Consider the following 12,414-nt stretch of genomic DNA (forward strand, 5'->3'; position numbering starts at 1 on the left):
GGGCTAGGTGGGTTCCTAAGTGGGGAAAAGGGGAGGCTCCTCAGTGGAGAACTGGGGAGGGCCCCTGAGTGAGGGGTTGGAGGTTCTTCTTTGCAGCCTGCCGGGGCGGCTCCGCACTGTGGGGGTGGGGAGAGGTGCAGGTCTCAAGTCCGAGTTGTCTTGGGTTATCGCGTGCTCACTGCTTCTCAAGGCTTCCCTCCCCTCCGCCTCCAACCAGAGACCTTCTCTCCCCAGGTCCTTTACTTCCTGGGAAGGGGGGGGCAGGCGTTGCAGGGCTGGGTCTCACCGAGGGTTGGGAGCTGCCTCTCCGGCAAGGAGGTAGCAAAGTTCAGACTTGCGGGTCCGAGGCGCAGACCTCCCGTCGGCCCCTCGTCTGCCCCTCCGGCCGACCGGGTCGCTACAGCCGCTGCAGCTCACAGCAAAAACGGGATTTTTGGGCTCAGCTCTTACTGCACCTCTTCCCCCATCAGGAGACTTTTCCCTCTGGGTTCCCTTCCTTCCTTTCCTTCCTCTCTCCCCACACTCCCTCCGCCCCGTCCTCCTCATTTTGGAGGTGCTTTTCGCACCTTCTTGCAATCCCGGGGACGTGACGCCCCAGAACCACAACTACCTCACTTGAATTCCACTTTTGTTTTGATTTCTCCCTCGCTTCCTCTTGTTCCCCTCTCATCCGATTCATCTGCGAAGTCTGATGTTTCCGCCAGAGGGGACGAGAAATAAATAGATGATGCTGCCCCAGAAGGCTTAGACGTCGGGACAGGGCAGTCGGAGCGGCAGGAGCAGCAGCAGCAGGGGCGGCGGCTGGGGCTCGGCGGAGCTCGTGGGACCCCATTGGGGGAATTTGATCCTAGGAAGCCGTGAGATTGCCGGGGGAGGAGAAGCTCCCAGATCATTGTGTCCAGTTCCAGTGGGGAGGAGGAGACGGCGGCGCGGGCCTCTCGGCGTGCTTGGCACCCCTGCACCCTGCCCCATCCTGCCGGGATCATGGTCTGCGGCAGCCCGGGAGGGATGCTGCTGCTGCTGCGGGCCGGGCTGCTCGCCCTGGCTGCCGTCTGCCTGCTCCGCGTGCCCGGAGCCCAGGCTGCAGCCTGTGAGCCCGTCCGCATCCCCCTGTGCAAGTCCCTGCCCTGGAACATGACCAAGATGCCCAACCACCTGCACCACAGCACCCAGGCCAACGCTATCCTGGCCATCGAGCAGTTCGAAGGGCTGCTGGGCACCCACTGCAGCCCCGACCTGCTCTTCTTCCTCTGTGCCATGTACGCGCCCATCTGCACCATTGACTTCCAGCACGAACCCATCAAGCCCTGCAAGTCTGTGTGCGAGCGGGCCCGGCAGGGCTGTGAGCCCATCCTCATCAAGTACCGTCACTCGTGGCCCGAGAGCCTGGCTTGCGAGGAGCTGCCGGTGTACGACCGCGGCGTGTGCATCTCTCCCGAGGCCATCGTCACCGCGGACGGAGCGGGTGAGTGACCTTGCCCGGCCTCTCCCCAGTCTCACCTCCTGCTTACTTCTTGGGGTCCTTCCTACTAACCTTTATTCTCTAAGCCTGCCTTTTCAGAAAACTTCTCTGGATCTATCCTTTTTTTTTTTCTTTCTTCTTATCACCTTTCCCATGGGATGCACTGTCTTCCAATAGGTGATATGTTTCTCTAAAAGTTTATTTCACCCCCATCACACTTCTATTCAACACTGACCCTTCACTTTCCACTCTTCGCATGGGGAAATAACCAGATCTTGTACGGTGATGCTCTTTTCTTGTTTTATTTGTTTACAATCACTGAGCTTTCCAGTCTGAACCTCTTGCTTTCTAGATCACCCGTTTTCCGTATCGGTAAAGTTTTAGATGCTTGTCAAGATTGTATGGTGAAAACACCATTTTCTTCTAATCATTAAAAATGCCAAGATAATTTCAGTAACCTTACTCTGACCCACAGATGTTAATGGTATGTGTTTGCACAAAATCCAATTTGAGCAATTACCTTCACCTTAAATTTCCCTCTCCTTTCAATGAGATAAATTGTTCTTCCATTCCAGACTGAAACAGCTGTGAAACATTGCTATGCACTGCTAATTAGCTTCTGTGACTTGCTCCAGCCACAGAGCTGGCAGAGTGAAATTGCTGGGTGCATTTCACATTCTCACATGCCTTCAAGTCATTTTGTAAATGACATATGGATGAAAGGAGTTATATTTAAGGCGTGTTATCATCACACACTCATGTAATGTTATTTTTAATCTCACCTCTTATCCCACTCTTATACTCTGCAAATAATTTGTCTTTAGTACCTTATTTCATGCTCTTTCTCTATGTGTACTTCAGCCACACATCCACACATTCATTTCAATCTTTCCCTACCATAAAACTTTATTGCAGTTTTACATTTAATGGAATCAACTACAAGTTGTTTTCTTGCTAGTGTTGGTCTCATTATGATAGTCCTAACTCTTAAGGCCCCGACTAAATGTAGTTCATTATGTTCCATTTAATTCTAACTCAGTATCATACCTAGCAACTAACCCAAACTCAAATTTCATGCTTCATATACTTCAGAAATAAACCTGGTCTTTTATGATTGGTCCTCTTTTATACCCTTCCCAGATCAGCTCTATTCTTGAATGTGAGGACTTGACTGCCTCCATCTCTGTTCATTTCTTGAGCATCTCAGTGTGCTCAGCCTGAGGTCATGTCCTCAGCCCATTTCTAGCTCATAGTTTTTGGTTGTCAGGGAACTGATTTGAAAATTGCTTTTTGTGCATATTACCCACTTAATACAAAGAGTGGGGAGGGGAAAAGTACTTGTACAAGTAGCTGCACAAGTGAAACTGAACAGAAACATTTCAAGAGCTTTTTGATGGTCACCTCACTTAGTTGTCACTCTTTGAATATACCTATTGTCTTCTTGATTTTAATCAAGAACCAATAACTGGTTGTATGAAATAATCAGAAAAATGAATTTGTTATTAATCTTTGAACTGAAAGAACACTCTTGAGACTTTGAACTCACTAGTGTCACAGGCTGTGCAGACTTGGGAAGAGCTCAGTGAGTTGCTGCTCTGGGCTGCCAGGTACTTAGAATCAGTTAAATGCTGGCGTTCATCTCAGGCCAGGGTCTAGGAATGAAGTGCCTATGGTTCACACTGAAATGCATTCCTCCCCTTAAAGGAGAAGACTTCCTCTGAAACCTCTCAGAGTTGGCCCTCACATGAGAGAGGTTTGGCAAGGTTAATGGCTCTCAAAAGCCATAGTCAATATGGATGGGAAGCAGTTGCCTTAAGTGTCCCTGAGTTACCTATCATTGTGGACCAAACACAGAACAATTGCCTCATTGAAGCACTTAAATAAATAGGACATGCATGGAAACAATTTGTCAGTCCATGGGACCTGATTTCTGAGCTGCTTTAAAATGCCATAACATCTGCTTTGCTGACAGCATCCTTGCTAGAAGGATAAGTATGGGTAAGAGGCAGCTGGAAGCATATTTTAGTCATGGTTTTTCTCCCCCCTTGCCCCTTGCTTTTAACTTCAGTGTGAATCAGACTGTTGTAGCAGGAGGGAGCTGAAGAGGTTTTGGGGATGGGGAATGGAGGGGTGGATTCTAGCCCGAAGGGTCCCCTTGGCTTCCAAGGCCAGCTTTCTGAAAATTACATTCCCTGTCCTGGGTCAAACTGTCAGGCACCTGGAATTGCTTAGGAAGCACTACATGTGGCCAGTTTAATTTACGACGCAAATATACTCCTTGGTTCAGTGGGATATGATAGTTCATGAGCCTGGGTTTCCCCACCCCCCTCCTCCAGGTATGAACAGAGTCCCTATGTCTTCTGACTAGAATCCAGCTGACTATGAAAATAAGGTCTTGATGAATAAAACGGGACCACCTTTCACATTCCTTCAATGCCAAGAAGATTTTTTAAAATCCTATCATTCACCTGGGTTTGTTTCCTCCTAGAGCAGTATGACTCCACAAACAAGTTTAGTACATTTTACAAAGCAAGTCTTACTGAAATGCAGTATTGCTTCAAACAGCTTTTTGCTTTTGAAATACTAAGAGCATGTCATGTATTTATAAAGAAAAGATCACATCCTGACCACTACTAATACATTCACATGTAATTTATTGTTTTTCCACATTTTACATTTACTATATGGTTATGGCTCCATGCAGGACTGCTTTGTCTGAGAATTTTATCAGTCCAACTTAGTCATTCAGCCAGTGAATTAAGACTTTTAGGCAAATCTTTATATTGTATGGTGAGTAAAGAGTATGGGCAGACCAATGGTTAAATCTTGATTCTGTTTCATGTCAATTGTTACCATAAAGAAATAACCTTCCTGATTCAAAGTTTTCTGACCTGTAACATGGGGGTAATACTGTCTACATCTGGTGGGCGCCGTGAAGGTGAAATTAAACAGCATGCATATTACCTGGTTCTTGGCCCTTAACACACTGCTGTTGCTGCTATAGTAGTTTTAGTATGAGTATCATTGTTATATAGCAAATGGCCAACTTTTTCGTTCATTTTTTTTTGAAATGGCATGTTGGTCATTGTAGATAGAACTTTGATCAGTTCAGCTCTAGAAAACAAGCTGCACAGTGGGACCTGACTAGAAAAGCAGATCTTCTTCTGCATAAGCTTAATATTTCTTTCTATACAAATTGACCTGGACCTCAGGCTCTAGCACAGATTCCTTTGGGAAGAACAGGAAAAGGGAATGAGTCTGATGGATGTCTGTTAGTTACAAATAGTTTATCTGAGAAACTTAGAAATCATGTATTTAAGAAAATTTATGGTATGATATTTAACGACTATTTATACAACACCCATGGCTTACCATGCCAAGGGCTTTATAATCACTCCTCAGTCACTGCTGGTCTCCGTGGTAGTGTTAACTTGTCACCCCAGCTCTTACTCAACACGTTTCTCCGGGCCCTGTCTCGCCTGGCAGAGCTGGGCCAACTTTCACATGCATGAGCTGCTGTTTAATCATTTCTCCACTCTCTGAGGAACAGGCAGCCTTTTCTTTAGCCCTGGTCTACAAATATTTGAGGGGCCAAATGCTAAGAAGGAAGACTTATTTGGTGTGATAGGAGGAACATGGAATGAAAAGGAGAAATGGAAATTTTAGATTAAAACTGGAGAGAAAACATGATTTTAAGGTTCCTTCATCATGTAAAATATCGAAAGGCATCCTAGATGGAAAAGGGAAGAATATCTCAGAGTGTTATTTAATTGACAGCTAACCCAATGATCAGTGGTCACCAAGTCTTATTTTAATAATTCATTTTTTATCTTGTTCCTGACAAACTTCCAAATAGTTGTTGCTATAAATAGCAAAATTGACTGTTATATTCCTACTAGATGTATAACAAGAGGACATCATGAGCCACCATATGAACGTGTAGAGTAAATTAAGAAGTGGCTGTATTTCTCTATTTGAAGAAAATCACAGCTCAAGAGTTGTAAACCCTTAGTTGGAATTCCAGATTTGCCATTAATGTTGTATCTTGAGCAAGTCATTTGACACTGACATTGGGGATTGTAAAGAACAAAAGAAATACTCATACAAAGTGATTAGTAAACAGTAAAGCACAATAAAATGTTTCCTAACAGCATGATTGGGGAGAAAACATATTATCCTCAGGACAGTGATCATTAGCAGCAACAGAGTAAGAACTAATAACACTTCAGATGTTCTAGGTGCTGTTTTAAGTGCATTATGCATATTAATTTATTTATCATAATAACTACATGGTGGGCACTATTATTTCCATTTTGCAGAAATGAAAGCTGAAGCAAATAGAGAAGTTAAGTGACTTGTCCAAGTTCATAAAGCTAAGGAAAAGAAGATTCAAACCAGAACTCACGCTACATTATACTTGTTCTCTTATGAAGAAAGAGGTGATTCCTCACTTTAGAGAGAACCCGTCTTTTGATCATCAGATTGCAGTTAATGGGGTGTTTTTTAAAAATTAAAAAAATTTTAGACTTTATTTTTAGAAAGAGGGGAAAGGAGGGAGAAAGAGAAGGAAATATCAATGTGTGAGAGATACTGGTAGTCTTTTGTATGCCCCCATCTAGGGACTTGGTCCACAACCCAGGCATGACTCGGAATTCAACCAGCAGCCTTTTGGTTTGCAGGTCGACACTCAGTCCACTGAGCCACACCAGCCAGGGCTAATAGAGTATTTTTATCATTGTATTTTGAAAGCCCATTTATATAGAGGTGCTCTTCAACTTATGATTGAGTTATAATCTGATATACCTATAGCAAATTGAAAATATTGTCAGTCGAAAATGCACTTAATGCATTTAACATAGTGAACATCATAGCCTAGGCTAGCCTACCCTGGGCACACTGGCCAAAAAGTGCTGGCCACAGAGTGCACTGCAGAGTATCAGTTGTTTACCCTCATGATTCCCAACTGGGTGCTGTGGCTCAGTGCTGCCCAGCATCACAGGAGAGGAATGTCCTGCATGTCACTAACCTGGAAAAAGACCAGAATTCAAAATTTGTAGTTTAGTTTCCACTGCACAAGGGATTTCAAGAGATAAGATATAACTACCTCTTTTGAGATATCAGAGAACATACTTTCCATGTTTTCCCATCCATCCCTCAGCCCTTCAGTCTCAGCTGGCTCCAGAGTAAATTCATCATTCCCTTTCCCTCACAGGCTGATTCTTTTCTAGTATTTTCTTTATTGCTATGGGCACTTCCACACTCACACTCCAGGACTGAGAGTCAGCCTTGCTTCTACCCTCTTCCTCATCCCTTCCATTCAATAGTGCTAGTGAATCTACTCAGAATCCAGTTCTTGCCCTCCTTCTTTACTGCTACTTTCTTAGTTTGGAACTCACCATTTGTCACAGGGGTTCTGGCCATAAGATGATAGTTGACTCACTTCCAGTGTTGCCCCTCCTAACCCAACCAGGTGATTTTTCTGAAGTGCAAATCCATTGCTTAAAATTCTTGTCTGCCTTCATGATCTCATCCCTTCTTCACTCTCTAGCTTCATTTTGCTCAGCATACACCACTATTTTAGCCACACTGGAAAACTTGAGGACATTTGATGAGGGTGCACTGGAGTTTCTGACCCCCATACCTTTGCATGTGCTGTATTCTCTACCTGGAGAAACCTTCCTACCTTCCTCAACTTCTTTAAAGACTATTCTTCTGGAAATCTGTATGACCCCTACTAGAAATACCTGGGGCAGAAAACCAACTGATAATACATACTGTTTTAGCTGAGGATGATTTTGTTAGAATTTCTAAGTTTAACTTTCTACAAACATTTTTTGAGTTATTTATGATCAGGAAGTTTTGTTTTTTTCTCTTTTGTAATTATAATTACTGACTTCTAAGCACTTAAAAATATAGAAACATTTTACTGTGAATAAGCATGAAAGAAGAAAACCACTCTCCTGGATTCAGCTATATCAAAGTGGTTTTCTTTTCCAAGAGATGAACTTTATTTTTCATTTTTATTTCAACCTTTTAACACTACACAATAATTTAAAATGTGGATTAATGTGATTTTTTTCATTTACAAAGAGATCATTTAAATCATGTGTATATCATCACATGATTATTGGACTTACTCAGGAATGGAAAAACCATTGGCACATTACTTTAATACCTGGATACATTTATTATGAATGAAGTCCTTGAATAGAATAAAAGTCATTAAATTCATAGTATATGACCAAGTTGAACCAAATGTTTTAGAATCAAGTATTTGTTGCCTGCTTATTGATTGATTTATTTATTTGGTGGTTGCTATTTTTCCTTGGATATAGCTTTTTATTTTTTAAGGTCTTTTAAAAAAAGATTTTATTGATTTATTTTTAGACAGATGGGAAGGGAGGGAAAAAGAGAGGGAGAGAAACATTAATGTGTAGTTCCCTCTCAGGGGCCCCCCTGCTGGGGACCTGCCCTGCAACCCAGGCGTGTGCCCTGACTAGGAATCAAACCGTCAACTCTTTGGTTCATAGGCCCACACTCAATCCACTGAGCTACACTAGCCAGGCTGGATATAGCTTTTTAAATACCAGCTAATGATTATTAAGCCTGGGAAAATAATTCATTAAATGTAATTTTGGGTGTTGTCCTAAAATTGTACTAACACCTCCTTTTTAAATTTATTCATGATATGATCTATGAAGAAAAAGGACAGAGAGCCCTGGCTGGGTGGTGCAGTGGATTGAGTTCCAGCCCGTGAACCAAAGGGTCACCAGTTCGATTCCCAGTCAGGGCACATGCCTGAGTTGTGGGCCACATCCCCAGGTGGGGGCACATGACCGGCAACCACACGTTGCTGTTTCTCTTCCTCTCTTTCTCCCTCCCTTCCCTTATCTCTAGAATTAAATAAATAAAATCTTTAAAAAAAGGAAAAGGAAAGCACTGATTTGAAGTGTCAATAAGAATATAAAGGTAGGTACAGAATCTCTCAGCATGGGGCTTTGTTGAGACAATGTTATTCATTAGAGACTGCTTTCTTAATTAGATCACAGAACTTTGTATTATTACCACTTATCATTACCATTTTCTGTAATTATGGGATTATGAAGAGTGAATGGCAATTTCCAACTACCACATCTATTTGCACTGGTTTCAGTAATCCTTGGATGGTAGGCTTCCTTTTTGCTCAAGAACTGTTTAATCTATAATTAGCAGAGAGCAGGAGAATGCTTTCTGAGTGTTTTTTCCTTAGGTGCTAAGAATTTAAATGTATTCCATTAAAGTGTGATACATCTATTTATGGAGGAGGTGTTTTTGGTTCTCTTAGGCATCACAAGATAAGTGTTGGGCGAGTGCCTAACATGTGTAGTGTGCTCATAATTCACAAACTTTGTTTATTAAATCCTGAAATTTTATACACAGTTGATGAGGATTCACAAAAATACATTATCTTTCATTCACATGAAGGAATTGGTCTTTATTTGACCTATAAATGATAGAGTGCGAGCCTCTTGACACAAATAAGAATCTACTTTCTTGAGATACCCGCATTCTTATCTAAATAATATCTATGACTGAATTAGAACTTTATGTGAAAATTCTTAAAATAACAATGAATTTGTCATGATTATTTATTTATTCTATCGCCTTTCAGATTTCCCTATGGATTCTAGTAACGGAAACTGTAGAGGAGCAAGCAGTGGTGAGTATGTTACTGTCTTCCTGGTTTTCATTTGTATACATATTAACCTTTGATATAACCTAGAAACTCATCTTATTTGGGGACATTTGTGTCCTACATTTTATAGTAAGCTTATAAAAATTATTTTTACTTATGTTAATTTTATTAAAAAATTTAGCATTTAATAAAATTGACCTTTTGGTCATTAAAAATCCTATAACTTCTATGAATTCTGTGAATTTTAATGCATGTACAGACTTGTGTAACCACTGTTACAATCAGGATACAGGACAGTTCCTTCACTCAATAAAAACTTCCTCAAGCTATCTGTTTATAACTACAAACTTCTCTCTTCATGGTGATCACCAATCTATTCTCCATCGCTATAGTTTTGTCTTTTTTGAGAATGTCATATAAATGAAATGATACAACATGTACCTCTTTGAGACTGGCTTTTTTTAAAACTCAGCATATGCCTTTGAGATTCATCCAAGTTGTTGCATATATCAATAGTCCACTCATTTTAATTGCTGAATATTTTATTTCTTAGATGTGTTACCATTTGTTTATCCATTCATTCATGACTTAAAGGATATTTAGGTTGTTTCTAGTTTTTGTCAATTATAAATAGAACTATGATAAACATTTGTGTCCAGGTTTTTGTATGAAGATAAGTTTTCATTTCTTTAGAGTAAATATATAGGGATAGGATTACTGGGTTATATGGTGAGGGTATGTTTAGTTTTATGAAAAAATGCCAAACTATTTCCAAAATGGCTGTTCACTTGTGCACTAGCCATGTGTAAGAGTTTTAGTTGCTCCACATCCTTGTAGATACTTGTATTGCCAGTTTTTAAAAACGTTTAGACATTTTTAACAGGTGTGTAGTGATAGCTCATCATGGTTTTACTTTGTGCTTCCCTAATGGGTAACAATGTTGAACATCTTTTCATGGGCCTATTTGCTATCCATATATATCCTTTTGGAGAAGTGTGTGTTCAAGTCTTTTGCCCATTTTAAATTTGGTCATTTTCTTTCTGTTGACCTTTGAGAATTATTCATATATTCTGAATATATGACCACTTTTTGGTGTTACTGTTTTCCTGTTTTCAGTGTCATTGATTTTTCCTCTTTAGTATTTCATCTGCTTACTTTGGATTTATTTTGTGGCTTCTTTTCCTCGAGATAAAAGATTAGGTTATGATTTTAGACTCTTCTTTTCTAATATAATAATTTGATGCTGTAAGTACCCCTTTGAGATGGCTTTAGTTGCATCCCACAAATTTGGATGTTTTATTTTTTTTTCTTCACTTTAAAATATTTTTTGTTTCCCTTGAGACTAGCTCTTTGGCTCATGCATTATTTAGGATTGTGCTGTTAGCCAGGCTGCTGTTTGGAGATTTTTGCTTGCTTATGTTATTAATTTTTATTCTAGTTTCATAACGATCAGAACATACTTTGTATAATTCAGTTCTTTCGAATTTGTTAAGGTTTAATCTGTGACCTGCAAAATGATCTATCTTGGCAAAAGTTTCATGTGCACTGTGGTGAAAAATGTATTCTGCAGTTGTTATGTGGAATGTTCTTTAACTGTCCATTAGAGTAGTTGATTAATACTGTTGTTTAGTTCTTTTATATTCTTGACCCCTTCTGTCTACTAGATCTATTGATCACTGAGAGAATGTTTGTCTCCAAATACTGTGAATTTTTTAAATTTCTCTTCTCAGTTCTGTCATTTTTGTTTCATGTATCCTGAAACTCTATAATTTTGGTGCATACACATTTAATATTTTTATGTCTTATTGGTGAATTGACCCAGCATGAAGTAATGTCCTTTTTTATCTCTTGTAATTTTCTCAGCTATAAAGATTACTTTCTTTGATGTTAGTATAGTAACCCCAGTGTTTGCAAGGTATATCTTTTTCTATCCTTTTAGTTTTATCCTATATATTGTTATGTATGAAATAAATTTCTTGTAGACATCACATAGGTGAGTTTTTTGTTGGTGTTTTTTTAATCCATTCTACTAATCTTTGTCTTTTGATTAGTGTGTTTTGACCATTTGTATCTAATGTAATTATTTGTATGTTTGTATTTAGACCTACCACTTTATTGTTTTGTGTTTGTCTCCTCTCCTTCTCATTCCTGTTTCCTATTTCCTGCTTTCTCTTGGATTATTTGAATCTCTCTTTCTCATCTGTGATTCATATTCCTATGAGATAATATTATCTATATTTTTCAACCATTAATGCTTCTTTCAAACAGTAGATATGTTTTAAACAATTCAGGAGGAGAAGAATAGCCTACTGTATTTACACATGTGTTTATGATTTCTATTGTTCTTTGTTCTTTCCTGATGTTCCTGGCTTTCTTTCTGGTATCATTTCCCTTCTGTCTGACGAACTTCCTTTAGCACTTCTTTTAGAGCAGTTCTAGTGGCAAAAGAAATATTGTTTTCCTTCATCTGAAAATGCCTTTATTTTACCTTCATTCTGAAAGACATTCTCACTGGATGTAGAATTCTGTGTTGGCAGTTCATTCAGTGTTTAAGAAAATGTTATTCCACTTCTAGTTTCAGTGTTGCTCATGGGACATTGGTGGTCATTCAAATCAATGTTCCCCTGTATATGACACTTCAGCTTTTTATTGCTTGCAGGAATTTTTTATTTTAGTTTTTAGCAATTTGATTATGATATGTCTGGACATTGATTTCTTTTTTTTAAAGATTTTATTATTAGTTATAGACAGAGGGGAGGGAGGAAGAGAGGGAGAGAAACATTAATGTGTGGTTCCTCCGGCACGTCCCCTACTGGGGACTTGACCTGGCCCGCAACCTGGGCATGTGCCCTGACTGAAAATTGAACTTGCACCCCTTTGGTTTGCAGGCAGGTGCTCAATCCACTGAGCTACACGAGCTAGGCTGGCTTCTTTTCTTTATCCTGTTTAGGATTAACTGAGCTTCTTGAATCTATAAATTTATACATTTGTCCAATTTGGGAAGCTTTTAGCAATTATTTCTTCACATGTTTACTCTTGCACCACTTTATCTTCTATTTCTGTAATGATACAAATGTTAGAGGTTTTGGTATTGTCCCACAGGTCTCAGAGGCTCTGCTCATCGCCTCCCACCCCCCAAATCTTTTTTTTTTCTTTAGATTAGATAATTTCTGTTGGTCTGACTTCAAACTCATTGACTCTTTTCTTGATTATCTCCATTCTGCTATTGAGCCCATACAGGGAATTTTTAATTTCAGTTATTGTAATTTTCAAAATT

The 12,414-nt window shown here is 39.9% G+C and overlaps 1 protein-coding gene across 1 annotated transcript in view; it reads left to right on the forward strand.

Moving 5' to 3' along the window:
• The first annotated feature begins 225 nt into the window (after nucleotides 1-225).
• Nucleotides 226-12,414, forward strand: part of FRZB (frizzled related protein) — a 35,188-nt gene continuing 22,999 nt past the window's right edge. Inside the window, exons 1-2 of the mRNA XM_045829305.1 lie at nucleotides 226-1,465; nucleotides 9,114-9,161. Coding sequence (XP_045685261.1) covers nucleotides 985-1,465; nucleotides 9,114-9,161 — 529 coding nt within the window. The 5' untranslated portion in view covers nucleotides 226-984. The remainder of the gene's footprint in view (nucleotides 1,466-9,113; nucleotides 9,162-12,414) is intronic.

This window comes from Phyllostomus hastatus, unplaced genomic scaffold (assembly GCF_019186645.2).
Source record: "Phyllostomus hastatus isolate PE091 unplaced genomic scaffold, TTU_PhHast_1.1 phas_contig_1, whole genome shotgun sequence".
Taxonomy (NCBI): domain Eukaryota; kingdom Metazoa; phylum Chordata; class Mammalia; order Chiroptera; family Phyllostomidae; genus Phyllostomus; species Phyllostomus hastatus.